Source organism: Humulus lupulus, chromosome 2 (assembly GCF_963169125.1).
Source record: "Humulus lupulus chromosome 2, drHumLupu1.1, whole genome shotgun sequence".
Taxonomy (NCBI): Eukaryota; Viridiplantae; Streptophyta; class Magnoliopsida; order Rosales; family Cannabaceae; genus Humulus; species Humulus lupulus.
In genome coordinates this window covers 38,235,024-38,261,067 of record NC_084794.1, presented here as the reverse complement: position 1 = coordinate 38,261,067, position 26,044 = coordinate 38,235,024, and the positions used below count along the sequence as shown (strand labels likewise).

The following is a 26,044-nucleotide window of genomic DNA, read 5'->3' as shown; positions in this document are numbered from 1 at the left end:
ACAGGAGGAGTTTATTTTAATTATAGGTCACAGTTGAGGATGCACAATGGAGTACCGGTAAATGAAAAATACTATATGTTATGTTGTTATACATGAATTAGTTGTTAAAGTTAGTTAGGGTTTGATGAGTAATGTCAAATACGTGATGGCTTTATATTTAGGGTGGGTTGGACAGTAACTAATTTTATATCTGGTGAAATGTTGAGTGGGTGTAAAAATGCATCAGACTCATAGGAATTGTAAAGTTTTGGATTGGCCCTGTCTGAAAGCCTCATGGAGGCCTTAAGTTTGTCACGGATCAAGACTCACCCTGTCCTCAAGCTTATTAGAAGAAAAACGATACTGAATGTAATATTGGGCCGAGTAGCATTAAGTGTCAGTCCATTATTTGGCCCAGTACGACGATAGGCCTATACAAATGAAGTAGCACATAAGGTGTATAACGTGTTTCTATTTTATTTTATGGCAGACCTTACACTTCTATAGTAGTATAGTAATAGGGTCACTTGATTGAAACACTGTTACTGAAACAATATTATAACCGAATCTAAAGACCACATATTATATATTAAATATTTTTAGCTCAATTAATATGTGAGTTATTTTATGAATTCATTTTCAACTTTTCGAGTCAAAATGAGACTGAAATTATGATTATGGGGAATAGAAAATATCATAGGAATTAACAGTTAATGAAGAGAAATGTGAAGACTGGGATAGTTTGATTTTAATGTAGATTTGCATATGAATATTTGGCTAAAAAATACAATTTAATTTCTAACTGTTGGAGAATTTTATGTTTCACAAGTCTGAAACAGACATTATCGAAGAGAATGATTTGGATTGGTTTGGCTTACGCTTTTGTGAAGAATATGAGGAAGAAGAAGGTGGGGGAGATGACATGGGGAATACAGTTGATGAAGGTGGTGGAGATACCATGGAGATTACAGTTGATGAAGGTGGGACATCAAGTTTGGAAAAGGCGGAAATGGCAACTGACGAAATGAAGGATACCAACCAATTTTCTAAGTATGATTTAAACGAAAACCCATTGTTGTTGAGTAGAGATGGCATGGTTGGCCATGTTTTTCAATCACTGGACATGGCTGAAGAATTCATTCATGAATATGCAAGATTCATTGGGTTCAGCCTACGTAAAAGTATCATGCGAAAAAATACTACAGGTGATGTATGTCAACGTCAGTGGGTATGCTCCCGCGAGGGCTGGCGATCTGAAATGCATGTGGGAAGGCTTGATAGAACTAGGGAGCCTAAGCCAATTAGTCAAGTGGGATGCAAGGTTTGCTTTCGAGTGAACTTGGTGAAGGGTAGTAGGCATTGGATATGCAAAGAATTCATCCCAATTCATTCTCACAACATTGTAGCAGACAACCATAAACAATTCCTTCGGTCCAATCGGGTAATCACAGAAGGAACCTTGACGACTGCACAAATAATGAAGGAGTCAAGCATAAGAACTTGCCACATCATGTCATACATGGCAAAGCAAATGGGTGGTTATGAGAAGATTACATTCACATCAAAAGATCTTTACAATCGAATATCCCATGCTTCAAAAGTTGAGTTTATCGGTTCCAATGCAGGGCGGGCAATCGGATATTTAGAGCATAAAGCTGATGATGACCCTGGTTTTTTTGGATAGTTTTCGTACAATGAGGACAATCGTCTTCTTAATTTATTTTGGGCAGATGGGAGATGTAGATCAGACTATGAAACATATGGCCATGCAGTAGCTTTTGATTCGACGTACAAGACTAATAGTTATGGGAAGCCGCTGCTGATATGGATAGGAATTAATAACCACTATAGCACATGCATTTTGGGCTTTGCCATTCTTGACAATGAGTCTGGCAGCAGCTACAAGAGGGCGACAAGGGCTTTCCTGGAATGCATGGGAGGTGTTCTATCGAAAACAATAGTGACAGATGGAGACGAAGCTATTGCTAACACGCTAGAGGAGTTGATGGCTGATGTACCCCACCAATTGTGTTATTGGCATTTACACAACAAAGTTGTTTTAAAAGTGAAAGATCCATCTTTTGCGAGTAGGTTTACCAAATTGGTATTCCGGTACTACACAAAGGACGAGTTTGAAGATAAATGGCGCGACTTAGTGAAAGATTTTGGGATACAAGGCACTGAATATGCTGCAAAACTTTATGCAGACAAGGAGAAGTGGGCTGAAACATTTCTGAGAGGGAATTTCTTCACTACTCAACGAAGTGAAGGTATTAATGCGGTGTTGAAGAAAATAGTGAATCAAAAGTTGAAGTTGTACGAGTTCGTGAGGGCGGTCAACATGGCCTTATCTTTAATTAGACAACGTGAAGCAAAGGATGAGTACATTACACTTCACACTACTCCCCAGCTCGGGAAGACAAATTTGCCACAGATAGAGGATGAATTAGCAAATCTTTACACACGAAACATGTTTTACAAGGTACGACACCAGATGTTGAAAGAAGGTAGGTACATGGTGAAAACCCTATTGGAGGAAGAGGATGCAATAATTTTGAAGCTTCACAAGTATGTTGCTGAACAAGTGAAGAGGCATGTATATGTAACACCGGAGCGTGATCTCTTTGTTTGTGAATGCCAATATTTTTTGTCATATGGGATACCATGCCGGCATATATTTTCTTCAATGAAACGCCTACACATTACTTCAATGCCTCGAGCACTAATACTATCTCGGTGGATGGTTGAGACTAAACAGACTCACAATTTTCCAGTTGGCAATATGGATGCTACCTTAGACAAACGAGAGGTGGAGAGGGCAAGATTTGGTGCAATTAGTAGCCAGTTGGGTGAACTTGCATTTCTTGGATCGAGGAATCAGTCGACATACCATATTGCAAAAAGTGAGATTGGCAGATTATGCGATAAGTTTAAAGCAGTTGTGAACATGGGAGACAAGGAGATTAGCCATAACCTGCCTCTACACAGGGAGTTTCAATTCCCAGTGTTGGATCCATACTTCACAAAAAGTAAGGGTACAGCAAAGGTACCTGGCTCGAAAAAAGGTACTCGCCGCAAGTGTAGTATCTGCCAGAAAAGTGGACATAACAAGTTGACTTGCCCGATAAAATGGAAGAAGGATCACCGGATTGGAGAGTCAGATGAATATGAAGATGCAGAAGAAGATGACCAATGCTATGGAATGGGCTGGGCAAAACTCAATGGACTACACACAACATGAGAATGAGACAGAAAATGATGTTGTTGACGATTTAGGCAATGAACTACAGAATGATAAAGCGAATAAAGTGGGAACACAAGTTCAGGAGGGAAACAATTGGTGGCAAAGTCCTTTCTGATTTCGTTATGATATTTTGTCTTGAGCTTTATTAAGTACTCTTCTATCTCATTTGGTTGCCAATTAAGTTATGAAAAAATGGCAAAGTTTAATGACCCGACTAGTTCATTTTTCGAATCTTGTCTTGGATTGTTATCATGTGCGAGGGAATGCTTGTAATTGCACTTACTGAATCGGGAGTAATGCCATTAATTTATAAATTTAAATTTACGCAAAAATGGTCATTAGTGTATAAAAGCTTTGCTCGAATATCATTGCATCAAATTCATTAATTGGGCGTGCCTCTGGCTTGTGGAGTGGCATGACTCTTAGTTTGTGGTCATTGTTAATGGGTTCCATCCATACTTGTTATATATACATGGTTGTTTGAATGTTCTATATGATGTAAGATACAAGTTTCAGATGAATAAATCGTTATGGTACTTTCTGCATTGGTTTGTCAGGTCACAACACATGTTATATCAGAAAATGAGTTATATATATCTTGTACAATGAAAACAATATTCTCTGTTAGTTATGGGAAGACTCAATAATTATAATTTTCATATGCTATGTCTCAGCACAATCTATAAAATTTCTTTGCTCCTATTTGGTACCTTTAATGGTGTGTAGAACAAGTATAGTTTCCACCAACATAATAAAAAACATACATTATTTTGAAGACGTTACCTTCATATAGTTGCAGGTGTTATAAGGCAACTCCAACTAGTAATTAAATTGGGACATCATATACCAAAATTTTCATAACAACTAACAACCACCACTGCTATACAACCAGCCACTGCTATGCTATACCATGATTCTTGTCTTCAGTATAAAAACTTGAAATAAGCAGGGTGGTGTTTATAAATGTTTATTCTTAATTAAAGTGGGACAAATATATGAAGCTCTATAATAGAAAATGCTTAATATGCCATGGTATTTTTTATAATATATTTTATTTGTCTTCAATATATGCAAGTAGGGGATGATTCATCATTGTTCATTTTAATAATACATCACACCTATATACAAATAATTCATCACCCCCACACAATAAACACCCTGTCATTCACATATAGAAAGGGGCAACAAGATCAAATTAAGAGTATATGACAATACATAAATTAGCTCAAAAGGATATGCGAAGCACCCATGACAATAGACCCACACCCCATTAAACATATTTTTCATGAAACACCTCACTCACAATTACTAATCATCAAACCTATTTCCCTACACATCGAGTGGAATTCGTCTTTGTCCTCGCTGAAGCCATTATTTGATCCCTAACTTTGTTGTGTACAGATGTCACTGAACCAACAGCGACACGAGCCCTCTCATCATCCGAGTTATACTTTAACAAAAATTGTGAATTGTGAAAGAAATAAAAAAACAAATTTCCATTACATAATATAAACATTATTCAACTACTAAGAAACTCAATAGTTTTAAAAATTAATACAGTACAACATAAAAACTTACACCCTTCGGTTTGAAGTCAGAAGGGTTCCGTTGTGCCATCCAATTTATCACATGAATACCACAGTCATATCCATTTGATTGTTGGACAACTTCATTATTAGTGAAAGCCTTGAAACATGTGAATGACTTCACAGGTCCCTTCCACCGTGATAACTCATCTCGGAGAACTAAATCAAGCTGTTGCAACTACAGTGTGGACAAAACAAGATAACATCAACTGTAATGATAGTCAAATACTACACCTTTAGTTTAGAAATAGAAAACCTTCTCTAGTTAATTAACAACCCACCTGAGTTTTACTCCCAACAATGAAAAAGGTTAAAACATCCCCAAAAAATTTAAAAACTCACCACCACTGGAACAAGAGATTGTGATAATGATTCTTTGCACCCTAGCAGCAACGAATCACATATTTCGACAACCCCATTACCTACATGAACTATAAAGAGAACCCAGTATTGCATCTCCTCGTTGTGAACTGGAATCTTAATCTGCAAAATAATAAAATATTCAACTAATAAAAAAAACCCAAAAATACAAAAAAAAAATACCACACATAAATATACCTTCCCACATAAATTCAAATCTCCAATAAATAGTTTACGAGCTGAATCAGATCGACCACTTTAAGGAAACAAGTTCTGAATACTAATTCCAGTACACTGTCACTCAAAAATATTCACAATTAATTCGATATCTCTTATATTGAGTTGAATTTTGCTACAAGAACAATACTCACCGTCATTCTAGTATTCAAATACCATGACGAACGACTCTCTGTTGAAACTTGCTGCTCCCTACGTGTGTTCATCTCACATACTACATTCAACACCTGCGGTCAAAACAAGAAAAAAAACATTGGAAACCTACCCTTACCGTCCATGAATATTAGTTTAGATGGGGAAATATATATAAAGTGAATACTTCTAACTAAACAGTCCAACATTATCAATCCATACCTCTCCATTAATAAAAACACCAGGACACAATGTTCGAACCAAACCACGCGTGAGATGATTAAACCCCGTGTCTACCAGTGTCTCACTATGCCACAATTATCAAACAAATTTATAATAATATTGGGTATCGGATAGAAAATTTTTATTGTTAACTAATGGAAAAAATATACTTACTCATGATTCAAACTATCATCAAATATGTATTCTATTAATTTTCCTATATCATCGTCCATTATGGGCGTGAGAATTTTAAAGGGCCCTATGCTTTGGCTCTGCCCAATTGTAACATTAGAAACATAAACTCCACATGGAGTTGTCTGTGATTTAGTCTTCACCTGATTAAATAAACTAGTAAATTATAAAACAAGGTACAATAACAAATAAATATAAAACGTACTCAATTACACATTTACCATTTTTTTCCTCCGATCAACAGGTCCACCAATGCTACTAGACACTGACTGGCATCCTACTTTTACATTCGACAACTTTGAACATTTTTGGTTAATCGTACAAACTCTAGGCTTCTACAATCTCAAAATTAACAACCAATTAGGTTCAACAAGTAAATTAAAAAAAACCAAAAATACCAACAAAAAAAATAATCAACTTTTAACCTACCAAAAGATACCATTACTTACTTTCATCGACATTTCACGCTGCAATAATGTTTCTCCAAATTGGGATGAAATCCTGAAAGCAGTATCATCAAAGTTCTCGAAGTTTCCACCCAAACATTTATCCTCTCCATTACCAACACATGTCTTCCTTTTGCATTCTATATTAGTTGAGCTATCATCTAACCCCTGAATATCTCCTACACACTTATTCAACTCACCGTTACTTAAATCTTCCACTTTGCTTTCAACCCCACTACATTTAACGACACCATCTTTGTGTCTATCAAAATCATTTGCTTTGTCTTTACCTAAAGGATTTACAAAAGCAACATCTTCCTTCCTCCCAATTAATTTTTCAACCATTTTACGCTCAAAAAATTTCGCCTCACTATCAAGAAGCAAATGGACAAAGGAAGTAAAATGTCACGCTTTCAATTGGAATTAGGAGCAGCTGGAAAATTTGACTGATTCTTTCGGCAGCTTCCTTCTTAGGAATCTCTTTCCTTTTCTCTGCATGAGAAAGAGTAATCATGACAACTCGACACTGGAAGCTTTGATGAGACTCTTTTTGCCAGCACACGACCCTAAGCTGTCTTTGCTTATTTCCTTGCTTAGCTACCCTCGAATGGCTTGGTACGCGCTTGCCGACCCCTCACCCCTATTAGGTTGCTTGGATGCCGATCAGTGGCCTATTTACCGAATCATGATTCTTTTGAGTCCTTGTTGTGTTGCATTTCTTTTTTCTATCCATAGGTCGGCTTTGTGCAGATAGATGTTTGCCGGGGGAGATTTTACATAAATTGCAATTGCATATAGGGCAGTTCTAGTCAAAGGGCGGGGTAAGCTTGACCGGCTCAGTAATTGGTGTCTATGTTTCCCATGTTCAGTTATTGCACGTAATTCATCTTTAATTACTCTCAAATCATCTTTCAACCCAGCATAATCATTACGCAGCCTCTGTATTGATTCTATTATAGAATTCAGCAATAAAACTTCCATCCTAAATCACCAAATCAACAGTAACATAAAATGGAGAAATATATTAACAACCATACAATAACCATTTTAATACAAATTCCATTCCTTCTAGAGAAAAGAAACATGTCATAAACACAAATATTTTTCCTCTAGCTAATAGTACAGAATAAATCATACTTCTGCAACATTAACAAAAAATATTAACCAAATTGAGAAGTTTTATATATATATATGTATGTATATGGTTGTCACTTGTTTTTTTAGCTAGTAAGACATTAAAAGAATCATGTGATATTTTATTAATTTGTAGAGAAACAAAGGATGACATAAAACGTATCAAAGTGGATCATTGCAGAAAATCAATTTGGATTAGTAAGGAAAATTAATGAAGTGGAAACTATAAATATTAAATAAAGAAAAATATATTGTTCTGATTTAAAATCCAAGTGCAGCTCTAAAGTTTTATATACATGATCTTATCTTTCTCATTAATACCCAAATACAGAGATGGAGAAAGAGGCTTAATAGTTATTTCTGGAAGTCTCTCCAAACTTTTTACCTAATGTGGTCTTACAACATATATACAAACTGAGGAATTATGTCAAACAGTTTATGGGCACACGAGTTATGTCCACCTTCCAAACTATATAAGCACACAGGGTTAAACTATATACCCAAATCAATAGGTTAATATAATAAGAGTTCATCATTTTCACCAGTGTGTTACAACTCACATACAATGCAATTTCTATAATACTTTATACACACACATGGTGTAAATTAATCTTATCTTTCTCATTAATACTCATATATTAATACCCATATATATTCAACATCTAATAGCATATTCAACATATGGCAGGTTCAGAGACTGGTGAAAGATAAATTAAAGGCAAGAAAATGATAACAGATTTTAACTTACTCATGTGTCGATGAGAGCTTCGGAACAACTAGAGACGAAGAGAGAGACGATGATGGACAGACGCCTGGTAGAGAAGAGACACCGAGATGGCTGATGGAGAGAGACGAAGATGGAGAGAAGTCTGGTAGAGAAGAGAAACCGAGATGGAGGAAAGAGAAGAAACAGAGAACTCTGGTTCGGAAGAGAGAGAATAGTTCTGAATGTGTGAATGGGTTCGGACTTGTGAGGGAAAGAGAGAGAGAATAGTTCTGAGAGAAATAGATAAAATATTTGGAAAGATCACAGCCCTTCATTTGATCAAATGGTGCAAAAAAAAAGTCTCCACTGGTACAGACGTTTTTACCGTCTCCACCTGAGAAATACCTTAAACTTATTATCCCAAAAAAAAAATCTATAAATTTGAGATGAGGCAACATGTGTCATTGATCTTTTTCTTACCCTTTGAATGTCCCAATGGGCATCATTGGAACATGTGTAAGATTTAAGGATATAGGAAGAAGAAGAGGAAGAACCTCTCGATCATAATGCTGAAGTTGTGGCTGTTGCCCGAGGAGGTAGTTGCTTATTGTTCGGTGGGATGACTTGATGTCGACAGGTGCTGGTCCAAAAATAAAATAGTATGAATGAGAAAAATAAATTAATATATAAAAATTATTTTGGTTCAGAAAACTATGTAGGATGTAACTTTATTCTTTTTTTTTAATCTTTAATTATAACATAATTTTTTCCTAAAAAAATATAACATATTTTCTTATATTAAAATTAATACTTTATACAGATCTCACATCATTTAAGGATGAAATTAGTAAATAATTATAATTATTTGAACTCTCTCCTTCCATAAATTAATAATTTATTAGAATACTAGGTAACAATTTTAATGCACCTATTCTTAGTTTTATTTTAAAAAAATATATTTATTATTATTTATAATTGACATATAAATTTTAAATAAATAATAAATATCATGCATTATAAAAGAATGACAAATATATATAATATAAAAAATTAAATTAAAATATTGTCTATAATTTAAAAAAATTAAAATAAGATAATTTTTATTTTATTATAAAAATAAAAAAATTGTTAAAACAATGATTCGTTATATACATATTTTTTATTTATTAAGATATAGTGCATTCTAATTTTAAAATTGAATAATTTTTTTTAATTTTTCGTTTAGAAAAATATAACTATGAATTTCAATATAATAAAATATTACAAAAAGGGTTTATACTTTTTTGGACTCTGTGTTTTGTCTCATTACCTGTTTGGACCCTGTGTTTTGAAAAATTACTTTTTGGACCCTATATTTTGTAAAATAGTTAAAATAGAACCCTAAACTCAATTTTGATAAAGAAAAAATTGAATATAACAACACAGTTTTTAAGCAGAATGATTTTATTTTTGTTCTAAATTGTTAGTTTGGTAAATTATTTGTAATTTTAGTTGAGAAAACATTGACCAAAATTGGATTTAGGGTTCTATTTTAACAATTTTACAAAACATAGGGTCCAAAAAGTAATTTTTCAAAACACAGGGTCCAAAAAAAGTATAAACCCTTAAAAAAATTATAAATTTAAAAAGTTTATCTGATCAAATTTTATTTATTTAATTTAAAAAGTTTAAACTCAACAAAAAGATATATATAAATATATATTATTTAATTCATGACTAGAGGAATTAAAATAAGTAAAAAAAAAATTAACATTACAATAAGAAAATATGTATATTTATGTCTTATTTCACTATTACATATATATATGTTTGGATAAACAAAATACGTTGACAAAATAAATAATTAATAAAATATTTATGTGCTTAAAGAAAATATTTAAGCACATAAATATTTTTCGGTTATAGTTTAGAAAACATAATTGATTGATCAATTTAAATACTTTAATATGAAATTTTAAAATATGTGATGAGAAATTATTATATCTGATTTTTTTTTTAATTTATTAACTTTATTTAGATGACCTTATTACTTTTTATTCTTAAATTTATTTACTTTATTTATATAACTTTAAAACTAATGGAAAACAACAACTTTTGGTAAATTAACATTTATATATATAAATATTTTGATAATGAGTTCTACCCACGTATTTATATAAAGATTTTAGTTTCTAATATATCTCGCAATGTCTTTTGGTGAATTTAATGAAGAAAAAGAGCTCAAATCACTTGATAAAAAATAAACTATCACACAAATTTATAAGATAAAAAAATGATATGTATGTCTTTATTATTTTTAAATAAATATGATTTAATTATTTGAATTATCATAAAATATATTTAAAATATGCTATTTTAATTAATTAATATTTTTTTTAGTTTATGTTTGTTCTAGTTTTTGAATTGGGCGGTGACAATAAAATATTATATTTTATATGTTTAATATAATATTAAGTTTAATTAAATTGTATTTAAGTTATAAAATCTATGGTTTTATTATTTTTGAAATAATTATCATTGTAAAATATCTTTAAAATATCATATTTTAATTTTTTAATTATTTATTTATTTAATTTTATTTAAGTTTAAGTTATGTTTACAATCTACTGTTAAATATAACAATATTCTGTTAAATATAAGAATATTTCATTAAACTTAATGAAAAAAAATAAAAAAACATTAAAACCACGAATTTCCGTTACCTACACATTTTTTATATAGAAGAGATATATTTATTTAATTTTATTTAAGTTTAAGTCATGTTTACAATCTACTGTTAAATATAATAATATTCTGTTGAATATAAGAATATTCAATTAAACTTAATGAAAAATAAATAAAAAAAAACGTTAAAACAAAAAATTTATGTTATCTATATATAAAAAGTGCATAGATAACAGAAATTCTTGATTTTAATTGTTTGTTTCGTTAATTTTAACATGATATTCTAAATATTTAACGACAGATACTTTTAAAACTAACTAAAAATAGATATTTATTAATTATATTAATATAAATTCAAATATTATAAAATATCATTATTATAATAATATTTAATATAAGACTACATATTTAATATTTATATGAATATAAATTCAAATTCAAATGTTATAAAATATCATTATTATAATAATATAAAATACAAAACTAAATATTTAATAATTATATTAATATAAATTCAAATATTATAAAATTTTGTTATTGTAATAATATTTAATATAAGAATATATATTTAATACTTATATTGATATAAATTTAAATATTATAAAATATCATTATAACAATAGTATATAATATATAATCTTAATTTTTGTTAAATAAATTATCATTTATATTTAAAAAGGTTATCATATTATATATTTTAAAAAATCATAAACAATGTTAATTATATATATATATTTTAAAAACTCATAAATAATATTTTGATTTAATTTTTCTTTTAATATATTTATGTCATTCTTTTATATATAAATATTTTTTATTTATTTGAAATTTATATGACAATCATAAAAATTTAATAAAAATAATTAATAAATTATATAAATAAAACTAAGCAAATGTTGTTGACACCGTTTTTCGTCAACTTAGAAATAAAGAGCAATTAAACAAAATACCAGAAGAGACAAATAATAAAATACACGATTTTTACGTGGTTCAGCAGTTAAAATATGCCTATTCCACAAGACGATATTATTCAACTATGAATTCTCTCAAAGCTCTTGGAAGCAATTTAACAGAGTATTCCCCAATGCCAATTCATCTGTCCCCTACAAATGAATAACACCAGTCTATTTATAGACTAGCTTACAAAATATCTCCCCTCACATTTCGGGGGAGTTATTATTCAAATTGCAAATTAAATATAATTAAATGCATATAATTATACAATACGCGCATAAATCCCATGATATTCAGGATTTATTAACAGATTACAACCAATCACATATATATAGGGATCTCCAAATAGTAATTATGTTCACATTTGTCTGTTTACCCCGAACAATAGAATGCCTCCAACATCGGCCAATCACCACAGGCTCACCAACTTGGTTTACCTCAGTCTTAACAAAAGACTATTGAGATCATCCCTTCCCGAGCTCATAATTCATGAGCTCGAGTTGTCTTGTCTGATGGCAAAAATTGAACCAGGAGATTTATACAAGTAATCCCCTTTCATTGTAGCATCGAGCTCAACCTGTAACCTCGGAACCCCTTTGAGACCATGTAGCTCCAAGCTCACCAATTCTGACGTCGTCATTTTATACTCAGCGAGACTGTTATTGACTTTCTGATTAATGTTGATTATATGATGAATATGCTTGTTTCGAGCTGAAACTTTACAAGCCTAACTTTCGAGATTAAAATCTCCATTCTCAAAATTTGGGTGTAACATTCTGCCCCCTCAAAAGTATCAGTTTGCATCCTATGAGAAGGAAACTTTTGAACTGCTACCTCCGAAAACTGAGCCACCCACCACACTCGAGCGTGGACACGCGTCAGCCATGGATTACGCAGTCAGAGTACTCGAGTGCTCTTTTCATCTGCCCACGTCTTTTCATATCCCCTTTTTGCCGCCAACGCCATGCTCATTCCCCATCCATTGGATCAGACCCCAAATCAAACCAACAATTCAAATTAGTCCGACCCTTGACATCCCCTGGGGTCTATAAATATGCCAACTTCGTCTTCTTCATTACATTTTCACTCTAATTACAGAAACATCTCGCACCAGAGAAATAAAACGAGATACCAGAGATCTCTTTGTATGTTTTCCAAACCACGGAAACAAGATGCCTTAAACACACTCGACACTGTGAAGTCCTTCCTTCTACCAACGTTCCAGCCGACAATCTCCTCATTCCCACGAACTACATTGTGTAAGTTCACACTCTTCTCCCGTGCTTTTGATTTTCATATGTTGTTTACGTATTTCTTCTGCACTGTGAACATACTTACTGGCTTTTAACTACTGCTATAAGGATACTTGATCGATATTAGGCAAAATTTTCGATTCAAAATATTATTGTTGTAGTTGTAGTCACTGTTTTAGACCCAAAATCTATGGTGTAAATGTGTAAAAATGGGGTTATTTTGATTACGAATAACGTTTCATGTAAGCCAAGAAATAGGGGTTTTGATTTAGGGTTTTAACTGCACAAATCCCAAAAATATCACATTTTTGGTTAACTATTAACTTTATCCTTGGAAATCCGGGATCCTTAAAACTGATATCCACTACTTCACTCTCTTGTGCGAGTACACGCTCAAAGCCTAAACTTTTTAATGGTTCGGGGCTCACCTTCTAACTCATCCTACCCTTTCGAGACTCCAATCTCAATTGAGGTATATTTGTGGTCTCGGACTTTCGAGCACAAATCATCAAAACTATCTTTTCTATTTTTTTTCTTCATGCCTGGCCCTCACCCTTTTCTTTCTTGCTAGATGTTGCATAATTCTAATAATCAGTGGGGGTCAGAGCTCGCAATCCCCTATTCTCCGTCAATTCCTAGCTCGCAATCCCCTATTCACTCGGAACCAGCGCTTGATACGCGAGCACCGGGAGAGGTGTGAACAAGAAGACATCTGAGATCGCTTCCGACGCCAGATTGACGAGGTCGAGGAAAATACTCCGGGCCACAGTCTACCCAGATCCGGATCCCGAGATCAGACCCATCCCTCTCAATCCAAAACTCAAAGTCACCGTCACTTTCGTGCCTGGTGTTCTTTCATTCTCACTAATGGGAGATTTTTCGAGCCGCCCTTCTACCTCACAAGTTGCTTCAATTCCGACCTCAAGGGAGGAATTCTTCGAGGCCAAACATTATTGGAGCTCAGTCACAACCACGAGCCAAATATCTGATCTGCTAGCCTATCATGGCTTGAAGCTCTCGGGCACTCTAATGTGTCGGCCTACAACCTCGAGCGAGTGGAGCTGCTTTGCCCCGGGAGATGGCAATCCCAACAACAAAATCAAGCTCGTCGCATGGAGTCGCAAGCACATGAGGACAGTGGCCCTACTCTCCTTGAAATCCCACTTCAACGATTTTCTGGGTCCTCCTATAGGGAGCACCAGACCAACTCCTATAGGGTCCTCTCGGCCCTTAAATCATTATATCACGAGCTGAAGTAGGAATGACCCTCACCTCGAGAGATTTTATATCTCTTTTGCCTCAAGGGAAACCCCTCTGGAGCTTGGGGAGGAGATGGATTCTACTACCTCTCGAACTATCCGAAGGAGAAGAAGCTTTTCAGGGATATGCCAAACCATCCTCCGAACTTCAAACTCGCGTTCTTCTGGATGGATGACCTCGCTCCTTCGAAGTTTTACTCCTTCCAACGCATTCGTAAGTATTCTCAAGCCTAACATTCTTTCTTTTTCACCAAATCATAAAGCTTAGAATTCTAACATTAAACGGTTTCTACAGCCAACTACCACCGTCCCACCCCTCCGACTCAATGGTGGGGCATAAGGTAGCCCTGTTCCAACTGCCTTATAGATGGCGATCATTGTCGTATCTTCTCCACGAAGAGCGACTTCGAGCCTGCGACCTCTTAGAGAAAGGCCAGTCGACCGATGACTCTGCCTACCACGAATACTTCCAGTGGAATCACGTGCCACTCCCTACCAACAAGCTTCCTCCCAGGAGGAGGTCTTTGAGCTTGCGGGCTCACCCCCTGCAGCTCGCCATCATGACCGACCTACTTCGGGAAAAGAAGCTCAAGACGAAGCTTCACCGAGCTCGGGTAGCGGAGGTAAAGTAATGCTTTGCTCCAAAATGTGGTCACATTCCTTACTTAAGCACAAACCCAACACCTTAATCCTCTTCCCAGACCCTAGGGATAACTTTTATGTTTGGTCTTGGGTAGATCATAGGGTGCATAAGTTCGATAGTTGGCTAGGCCCATTTCAAACCATGTATAGTCTAAATGAGGTTTGAGACAGGGTCGTCGTTCAATATGGGACCAATATATATAGGGACCTCTTGAGGTTAACCCCTACTTATAGAGAAGGGACTCCCCCAGCATCCTCTGAAGATAGAGGAATTACTTGGTCGCCGAGCTCAAGCTCGATAGAGAGTACCAGTTAGGTTTCTTTTCTCCTTATTTTTTCTTCTTTTAATGGCTTAGGCTCGAATACTAAACTGTAATTTGTATGTTTTGCAGACAACATGGACTCCGACCTGGAAAATGTGCTCAACCTCCCCGCGGGAGCCAAGGGAAGTAAGCACCCAAGGGCGTCTCAAAGAGGAGGGCGCCCCTCCAAAGCCCTGAAGAAAACTGAGGTGACTCCTCCAGCCTCGGCTATTCAAAATCCAAGCCAAGTTGCAGACTCTACACCCAAGGTCAGGGTCACTACTGAAGTGGACTTGGTGGCACCTGCGGACCCCTGCCTCTGGTCTCATCCTCCTAGCAACCTGCTCCGGCCCCTAGGAAACCAGTTCCTACTCAGGAACATCTCCCGTCAATCTTGATCCACGTTCCTAAGTATGCGCTCGATCAAGCCGTAGGATCGCAGGGAGTCAGCTTGGGCTCGGACGTCTTATCCCGAGTCGGCCAAAGCCTTAGCAACCTCGAAGCTCCCCAATGGCAGTTCCTTACCTCCTGCCATGACACAAACACCATATTTGACAAGGGCACCGAGCTCTTAACCTCAGTAAGTTACTTTGCTCCGTAATGTTGATTATACAGACTTATTCTGTACGTTTAATAACTCATTGTTGTTTTTGCGCACAGGAATTTACTTCATTTGTTCAACATAGCTTTAATTTGAACAATGAGGTTTTTGCGAGCCAAGCTGTAATGCCCCAAATTTCCTAATAAGGTTTAGGACCTTGATTAGGAGGCCGGGTGTAATGCCCCGGATTCCCTAATGTGGTTTAACGGCTGGATTAGTAGGCCGGGAGGGCCATAATTTTTTAATTATGTTGTTAAACGTGTTTATGTACGTTTATGAGAATTATATTATAATATAATGTTAATTGTATGCATGTCGGTGATATATGTTGAGACCACATTATGATGTGGGTTTGCTCGAGTTATTTGACATGAGACGATCGTAGATTATTGATTAGCGGTTTAGTCACAACAGGTTTAAGTGTCGGGACTTGGGTTGAGTCTCGGGGTGATTTTGATGATTAGAGCGTTACCGGGAGATAAAGGGTAACGGGATGTGAATTATTGGTGTTTATGATTTTCGAGAATAACGGGAATTGGAGAGCGTTAATTATGATTAACGAGTTTGGAGGAAAGTACCAAAAATGCCCTTAGGAGTCTTTAGAAACCATTAATTGACCTAGGGGTAAAATGGACATTTCACCCCTAGGATAGATATAACACTCTTGGCTGAAGAAAATAATGAAAACAGAGTATGCAAAAAGGAGTTCTCCCGTACCTTCTTTTCTTCATTTTTCTTTGTGGTTTTTGAGCCAACTTTGAGGATTCTAGCTTGGGAAGCAAGCCTTGGAAGTTTGGGAGTGTGTTCCACTATAGAAGAGCTTCATAAGCCAAGCTTTGGGTAAGTTTCTAACCATAGTTTCTCTGGTTTGCTCTGTTTTGGTTTTGTTTTGCAGCTGAAATGTTTAGGGTGAATTCATGGGTTTTGTTGGGAGTTTTGGCTAGGGTTCCCATGCTTGTGATGTTTGGGGTGTGTTGGGATGGTTTTTGGGTTCATTTGGCATCAAGAATAGGCTTTGGAAGCTTGGAGATCGAGTTAGAAACGAAGGAGATGAAGAAGGTCGGTTCAGGGATGTTTTGGGCTGGAGGTAGCGCTACAGCGCCCACCCTAGGGCTCTATAGCGCTCCTCGGGAGGGTTTTTGGCCTTTGGGAGGTTCTGAGTAGAGCGCTATGGCGCTAGGGGTTGAGCGCTGTAGCGCTACCCTGTTCCTTCCAAACCCCGTTTTGAGTGTTTTTAAGGGTTTTTGACTTGGGGTTTCAATCCTTAAGGCCCGGGATCGATTCTACTCACCGTGTGGGCATGTTTCGAGGTCCCGAGGATGGTGCTTAGGTTAAGACCCTATTATTGTGGATTCTCATTAATGGAGGTTATAATTGGTTGTGATTAGGTAACCGCTAAGGAACTAAAAGGTCGATTGTTCTCAGGAGTCGTCTCTATCATACTTCTCGCTCGAACTTGAGGTAAGAAAACAGTGTATGGATACAGTTGCACCCTGTACAGGTATATGACATGCATGGTCTGATATTGAAGCATGTTGGTTGATATATGTGAACGTGGATTGCATACTAAATGCTAATGAATGCTAATTACCTGTTTAAGACACTGACTAGTCAGGGAACGACTCTAAAGTTAATGATCACGCATTGAATGGCTCTATGGCATTAATGCAGGACCGACCCTAAGGTCGAAGAACTTATAAGCGCTTGCCTGGTCTACAACCAGATGTCTATAGCCAAGGTATACGACCCCGGTGACCGTTTGTCACGTGGCTAAGGGACGTTGTCCATAGTTTCGACTCTAGAGTCGTGAGGAAGGTTATGTTGGTGACCAATTACCATGCACCTGTCCTGAACAAACTTATGAACGAAACACTTATCGATTAGGCCCTGGTGACCCTATCGTCACATGGCTAGAGGGAGCGATGCTCATTACTGTGACTTTTGGCTATTGTCACCTATTCGTTGGACTGATAGTCCCGAACGGTTATTATGATCGTTGTTGATATTATATCATGTTTTATTATGTTTTCTTGCTGGGCCTTGGCTCATGGGTGCTATGTGGTGCAGGTAAAGGAAAGGAAAAGCTTGGCCAGCCTTGAGTGGAGAGCTTGGGCCGATGTGATGTACATACAGGGCCGCTTGACCGCCACGGTCAAGGAGTTCTCAGAGGGACTAGGGGTTTACCTTATTTTTGTCGCTTAGGCCGGCGGAGTTTGTAAATATTGGAACTGTAGTGACTCTTTTGTATTATGAACTACTTGTAAATATTTTGAAAGGCTCATGAGCAGTTTATTTACTTAACGAAAAGTACCCTTTCCTTTTTGCTGGTTTTTCACCTTAACCTGATATTAACACTTAGATCACGTTTTTAACCAAAGGACTCGGGTAGCGGGTCAAATTTCCGGTTCACCGTTCACTGTAACTGCTCTGGGGTAACCAGGGCGTTACACCGGGAGGGCCATAATTGATTTATTATAGTATTTAATGATTATATGCATGTTTACGTGAATTATATTATTATATGATGGTGGATGCATGCATATGGGAGCATTTATTATTATGAGGGTATTTTGGTAATTTGGCCATTGTGGGCGTAATTGTATATTTTGGGTGCATGGTTGTGATTAATTAATATAGCCACATTATAAGGTGGATTGGTTCGAGCTAATCGACATGATACGATCATGAGATGTAAGTGTTCGATCTAGTCATAACGGGTTTAAGTTCGGGGCTTGGGGAGAATCTCGGGGTGAATTTAATGATTAGAGAATTGCCGGGAATTAAAGGGTAATGGGGTATGATTTATTGACATTTGGTAATTTTGAGATTAGCGGGAATTGGAAAGCATTAATTATGATTAATGGGATAAGTGAAAAGTTCCAATTCTACCCTTGAAAATGGTTTTAGAGGCTTTAAGTGACTTAAGGGTAATTTGGTCATTTGGAGTTTGGATATATATGACTTAGGAGGGCTGTAGAAAGAACAGAGCCAAAACAGGGGTTTTCATCTTTAACCCGTACACCATCCCTCACCATCTCTTCTTTGGTGTTCTTGAGGCCATCTTGAAGTTTTGAGCTAGGAAATCAAAGGTGGCAGCTAGGGAACTTGTTTCAGCCATTAAAGGGGATTCAAAACTGTGTTTGAGGTGAGTTCTAGTTATGAATTTAATGGTGTGCTCTGTTTTTAAGCTTTGGTTTTCAGCTTGTGAATCTCTTGTAGAAAGCTTGGATTAATAGAAGTTTGGGTGATGTTTTCTTTGGGTTTTGATGAGGGAGAGTGGTAGAGGATGTTTGGTGGTTGAATTGGGTGTTAGACTGTGATTTGAGACAGGTTTGAGGGACTGGTTTGAGAGGAAAAACACAGGGGAAGAACTGAGGTCGCGTGCTGGTTTTTGCCTGGTCTGGGCTGAGCGCCGCGACGCAGCTGTGGTGCACCGCGGCCCTTGGCATCTGGCAGGGGGGAACCCTTTCTGTTTGAGGGCGTGCCGCGGCGCAGCAGGGGAGGGCCGCGGCCCTTAAGGCCATTTTGACCAAAAACATGTTTTTAGCTTGGAGATTCAAGCCATAGGCCTCGGGGTTGAACCTAGTACCCGGTTAAGTGGGGATTGATGTTCCGGAGGCTAGATATTGATTTGGGAACTTGTGTTGATCATTTTTATTGATGATACCTTATATTTGGTTATGACTAGGTGACCATTAAAGGACTAAAAGTTGATCGTTCTCAAGGGTCGTTCTAGCTCGACTTTGAGGTAAGAAAACTGCACCATGTGTATACGTGACATGCACGGCTATTATTGATGCATGTTGGTTGATTACTGAGTATGACATGCATGGCTATTATGATGCATGTTGGTTGATTATTGAGTATGACATGCATGGCTATTCTTGATGTGCATGGCTGGTATTGATGCATGTTGATTGCAGGATATATTGCATATGATGCATGAGAAACATGTGATTAGGACATGCTTTGTATACTGGGTATGATATTGTTCAGAGCTTGAGCCTCTGTGGTTTTACATGGTCCTAATTGTACTGGTATTTGTTTAGTAAGCATGCTAAATACCTTGTTTATGAATATTGAACATGTGGTATATGATTGGTGGCATGACTTGCTTGTGTATGGCACTGACTAGTCAGGGACCGACTCTAGAGTCGAGAATCATGCATTGAATGGCTCTATGGCATTAATGCTAGACCGACCCTAGGGTCGAAGAACTTATAAGCGCTTGCCTGGTCTAAGACCAGATGATTTCAGCCAAGGTATATGACCCCAGTGACAGTTTGTCACATGGCTGGGGGACGCTGTCCTTAGTTACGACTCTAGAGTCGAGAGGATGGTTATGTTGGTGTTTAATCACCATGCACCTATCCTAATCAAGCTTATGAAGGAACCACCTATCAGTGAAGCCCTGGTGACCCTATCGTCACATGGCTAGAGGAAGCTGTACCCACTTCTGTGACTTTTGGCTATTGTCACCTACCTGTTACGGACCGTTGGTCCTGAATGGCTGTTATTATTACTGTTGATATTATATCATGTTATTTGTTGACATTATATCATGTTATCTGTTGATGTTATATCATGTTATCTGTTGATATTATATCATGTTACCTAATGATATTACGTCATGTTATTTGTTGATATTATATCATGCTAGATTGTGTTTTCTTGCTGGGCTTTGGCTCACGGGTGCTACGTGCTGCAGGTAAAGGCAAGAGGAAGTTGGACCATCCTTGAGTTGGAGAGCTTAGGTGATGACGTGTACATATGCAGCTGCTCGTCCGCCGCGGCCGAGGTTTAAAGTGGAACTAGGGTTGAACCCTGTTTTGCCGCTTAGAACGGCCTGTTGTAAATATTTTTCTGTAATAGACTCTGAAACTTTATTTTCGGGATCCCAATGTATATATTAAATGTTCTAGTGAAACGTAACCTCCTAACCAAAGTTTTTAATCCCTAAATCGCTAATCATACCTAGCTCAAGATTTTGGCCAAATGACTCGATTAGCGAGTTTAACATTGTTTACAAGGCACACCGTAATGGTCCCTGGAGTTTGGAGCGTTACACAAGCCCTCCCTCAAGAGGCCAAAAACCTCCAGTTTAAGTTGACAGACGAGGCCAAGGTCACGGCGTTGAAGGTGTCCGAACTCGAAATGAAGCTGGAAGCGGCCTGGGAAACTGTCCAAAAGGTGTCCGATCTCGAATCTACAATGGTCATGATTTTGAAAGAAGTCGAGGCCAAGAACTTCGAGATCAAGGAGAAGGACTCCAAAATCAGAGAACTCCAAGTGCTCAACGTCAAACTGGAGGAGGATAAGAAGGCAACCTTCGAGATAATCGAAGGTGAAAAGGCCCATCTCCTCGAGGAGTTCAAGAAGAAAAAGGATCATGTCATCGACATGGCGATGTACCACATCTAGGTCAACAATCCTGATCTTGACACCAGCTTCTTGGAATACCTCGAGGTCGAGTTCATTGAGAGGTGGCAGACTCGCCTCGACGAAGAAGATGCCAGGGCTGAGGTCGAGGAGACGACTGGAGCATCTGGAGCCGCTAAAGGGGAGGTGCTTGCTCCGTGAGGGCGAGGTCATGGAATACGTCCCATTATTATCTTTTGTAATAATTAATTTACTTTATACGTCCCCTTAGGTCGAAGACAATTCACAGCTCGATTAAGAGCTATTTTTTATATAGCAACGTCAATCTTTGATGTATACAATCTTCTGACTCGAAAATCTTTTATGCATTTGATTTTACTTTCAACTGTTTGTTTCAATATTATGCTTTACATTTCTAAGTCGAAATATTTTGCGCATGTTATATTAAAAACTTGCTTTTATATTTGTTTATCCGTACAATTAAATATATTGGATTTATGCTTGAATTCCAATGCATTCATGTTTAGTTTGTTTGAAATATCCATGTTCGACTTCGTTAATGTCAAGGTCGAACCTTACTTACCCCACGTACTCGAAAGTACTTAATTGGAATGTAAGTTTAGTAGTTTAGTTATATCTTGCTTTTCTAGTCACTTTTTCTCATCCTCGAGTAGCCCTTGAGGTCGTGAGGTTGAAACTAATTTTTCCAAAATTTTCCCGCCTCGAGATCGACTTAATTTGTAGTTGGTTTATTTTTTATTCCAACTTTCTTGCTTGTCGATTAGTTTTATCTGGTTTGTTCCAAACTAATTTGGCTAGTGTTTGGTTTGTAATCCATCCACTTATAAATTTTTACAATCTGGTTAGGTCCAGATAGCTTTAGCTTGCGTGTTTGGTTATTACTCCATACACTTTTAATTTTAATGCCAAGCTAAGTCCAGGAAATTTTAGTTCGCGTATACACTTATAACTTTTATGTCGAGTTAGGTCCAGACATTTATATTAGTTTGCGTGTATACTTAAAACTTCCATGTCAGGTTAACGATCCAGACATTTTTATTCTATGTTATTTACTTTTTCAAAATTATTGTATAATTGTATACCTCTGATTCCTACTTAATATCCTATGAGTGTGACCATAGGTTATTGAATTAAGAGAGTTTGCAAAAAATACAACATTTAATAAAGATGTCAACTTTTGAACAAAACTTAACATTTTATTAACAAAAGTCAGAAAAATAAACAAGCTTGGTTACAATGAAAACATCATTCCTACATTATTGATAATAAGGTCATAGATGTTCGCCATTCCAAGCTCGCGGAACCAACTCTCCATTTAATCTTGCCAATTTATGCACCCCAGGTCGAATGACAGATTCGATCTGGTAAGGTCCTTCCCAGTTAGGTCCGAGTACCCCAGTAGACGGGTCTCGTGTAGCCAGAAATACACGTCTTAGTACCAGATCTCACAATCCAAATTTTTTATCTCAAACCCTCTTATTGAAATACCTAGTAGCTCGTTGTTGGTATGCAGCATTTTTCAACTGAGCTTCATCTCCTCTTTCTTCAATGAGGTCTAGACTTTCTTTGAGCTGGGTATGGTTTGAGGCCTGGTTATACGCATGGCTCCGTATTGTGGGGATTTCGACTTCAATAGGTAACATGGCCTCGCACCCATAGGCTAAGGAGAAGGGAGTATGCCCCGTTGAAGTCCGAGTTGTGGTTCGATAAGCCCACAAAACTTGAGGTAACTCCTCGGGCCACCTTCCTTTTGCCTCTTCCAACCTTTTCTTTATGGAGCTCTTTAGGGTCTTGTTGACTGCTTCGACCTGGCCATTTGATTGGGGATGGGCGACGGAGGAGAAGTTTTTACTATCTCATTTTTTCCGTAGAAATGGGTAAACAGATCACTGTCGAACTGGGTTCCATTGTCCGACACTATCTTTCTGGGCATCCCATATCGGCAGATGATATTTTTTACAACAAAGTCTATGACTTTTTTCGAGGTAATAGTGGCCAGGGGTTCAGCTTCGGTCCATTTCGTGAAATAATCAATCGCGACCACAGCGTACCTTACTCCACCTTTGCCAGTTGATAACGAGCCTATAAGGTCGATTCCCCATACTGCAAATGGCCATGGGGAGGTCAACATGGTAAGCTCAGTATGTGGAGCTCGTGGAATTGAGGAAAATCGCTGGCATTTATCACATCATTTGACATACTCGAACGCGTCTGCCTTGACTGTGGGCCAGAAATACCCCTATCTTATCACCTTTTTGGATAAACTATGCCCCCCAGTATGATCTCCACAAAATCCTTCATGAATTTCTTCCAAAATTTTCTTTGCCTCAGGTGGAGTTACACATCGGAGTAATGGCATAGAATACCCTCTTCGATACAACCTTCCTTCCACAATAGTGTACCTCGGGATCGAATACATCAGCTTCCGAGCCTCGTTCCTTTCTGCTGGGAGACTTCCGGTTTCGAGGTAGTCAATTATTGGGGTCATCCAGGTAGGTTGTGAGTCGACCATGCATATGTCCTCCTCGTCAGGCTCGCTGATACACAGGGACGATAGAAACTCTACCGGAACCACGTTCAGTGTATTGACCTCGCTGGTTGTAGCGAGTCTGGCCAACGCGTCTGCATTTGAATTTTCTTCTCGGGGGACTTGCTCTATAGCATAGAATTTGAACTGTCTGAGCACAGCTTTTTCTTTCTCTAGGTATGCGGCCATTTTTATGCCACAAGCCTGATATTCACCTAAAACTTAGTTGACCACCAACTGTGAGTCGTTATAGCAGTGTATAGCCTTTTCTTTGAGTTCTTTAGCTATTTGAAGTCCTGCTAGTAACGCTTTGTATTTAGCGTCGTTATTTGACGCTTCGAAGTTGAACCTTAAAGCTGAGTGGAATGATTTCCTGCTAGGGTAATTAGTATATTGCCTGCCCCCGATCCGTTTTCATTGAAGGATCAGTCGACATAAAGTTTCCACAGCTCATGGGCTGGGGTTACAACTTCATCATTTGAAATTCCAGTTCAACAATGAAATCCACCAGGGCTTGTCCCTTGATGGTCATCCTTGGGTGGTATGTGATCTTGAATTGTCCAAGTTCGACGACCCATTTTAACAATCTTTCGAATGCTTCTGGTTTGGACAAAACTTGTCGTGGTGGCTGGTCAGTTAGCACATGAATGGGGTGTGCTTGGAAATAAGGTCGGAACTTTCGAGATGAATGTACCAGGCTGAGAGCCAATTTTTCCATCAACGGGTATCTTGATTCTTCCCCCAATAACCTTCTGCTGACATAGTACACAAGCTTTTGTAATTTTTTCTCTTCTTGTATGAGCACCACACTAATGGTGTGTTCAGTTGTCCTGAGGTCTAGATACAAAACCTCTCCCGTGATAGGTTTCGACAAGATTGGTGGTTTGGTGAGGTGCTTCTTAAGGTTATGAAATGCGAGCTTGCACTCTTCTGACCACTCAAATTTTTGCCCCTCTCAAAAGATTGAAAAAAAAGAAGACAACGATCTGTAGAATTCGATATAAACCTACTCAATGCCGCTATCCGTCCAGTTAAGCTCTAGACATCCTTGTGCTTCCGAGGTGAGGGAATTTCTATCAATGCCTTAATTTTGTCCAGATTAACCTCTATCCCTCATGCATTTATTATAAATCCAAGGAACTTTGCCGAGGATACTCCGAACGAGCACTTTTGTGGGTTAAGCTTCATGTTGTACTTTCGAAGTATAGTAAAGCCCTCTGCAAAATCATCGACATGGTTACCATTCTGTTTTGATTTAACTAACATATCGTCAACATAAACTTCCATGTTATTTCCTATCTACTCGGCAAACATCTTGTTCACCAGCCTTTGGTACGTGGCTCCAGCATTTTTTAGCCCGAAAGGCATGACATTGTAACAGTATAACCCTTTGTCAGTCATGAAGCTTGTGTGTTCTTGATATGGTGCATGCATGGTGATTTGGCTATATCCAGAATAAGCGTCCATGAATGACATGATTCCATGACCTGCAATGGCATCTACGAGCTGATCTATCCAAGGTAAGGGGAAACAGTCTTTAGGGCATGCCTACGTAAGATCTGAGTAGTCGATACAGGTTCGTCATATGTCGTTGGGCTTTGGGACTAACACTGGATTGGAAATCCAATCAGGATAACAGGCATTCCGTATGGATCGATTTGCCTTTAACTTGTCGACCTCCTCCTTGAGAGCCTTCTTTCTATCATCATTCAAAAGTCTTCGTTTTTGCTGCTTCGGGGGGAAGCTTTTGTCAATATTGAGCTTATGGCTCATGAAATTTGGACTGATTCCTACCATGTCCGAATGTGACCGTGCGGACACATCCTGGTTTTCTTTCAAGAAGCAAATTAATTGCTATCTTGCCTTTTCAGAAAGGTTCTTACCCACCTTCACCACCTTTGTAACATCTACTGCATCGAGCATAACTTCCTCGAGCTCTTCCAAAGGTTTGAGATCGGCCCTCTCATCTACTCTGGGATCGATCTCCTCATCAATTTCAGAAATGGCTTCACTTATTTCTTGAACGACCACCAGTGCTTGCACACTTGTCTGAATCTTCCCTCTTATGGAAATGTTGTACCACTCCCTTCCTGCGAGTTAGTCCCCCTTCAGCGTCCCGATGCCACTAGAGGTCGGGAACTTGATGGCCAAGTGCCTAATAGATGACACTGCCCCCAGCCCCATCAGGGCGGGTCTCCCGAGCA

The 26,044-nt window shown here is 37.6% G+C and overlaps 1 protein-coding gene across 1 annotated transcript; it reads left to right on the top strand.

Moving 5' to 3' along the window:
• The first annotated feature begins 796 nt into the window (after positions 1-796).
• Positions 797-3,220, top strand: LOC133814155 (protein FAR1-RELATED SEQUENCE 5-like). Its single transcript, XM_062247149.1, has 2 exons — positions 797-1,649; positions 1,710-3,220. The coding sequence occupies exons 1-2, from the start codon at positions 797-799 to the stop codon at positions 3,218-3,220; spliced, it is 2,364 nt and encodes a 787-aa protein (XP_062103133.1).
• Positions 3,221-26,044: the final 22,824 nt, after the last annotated feature.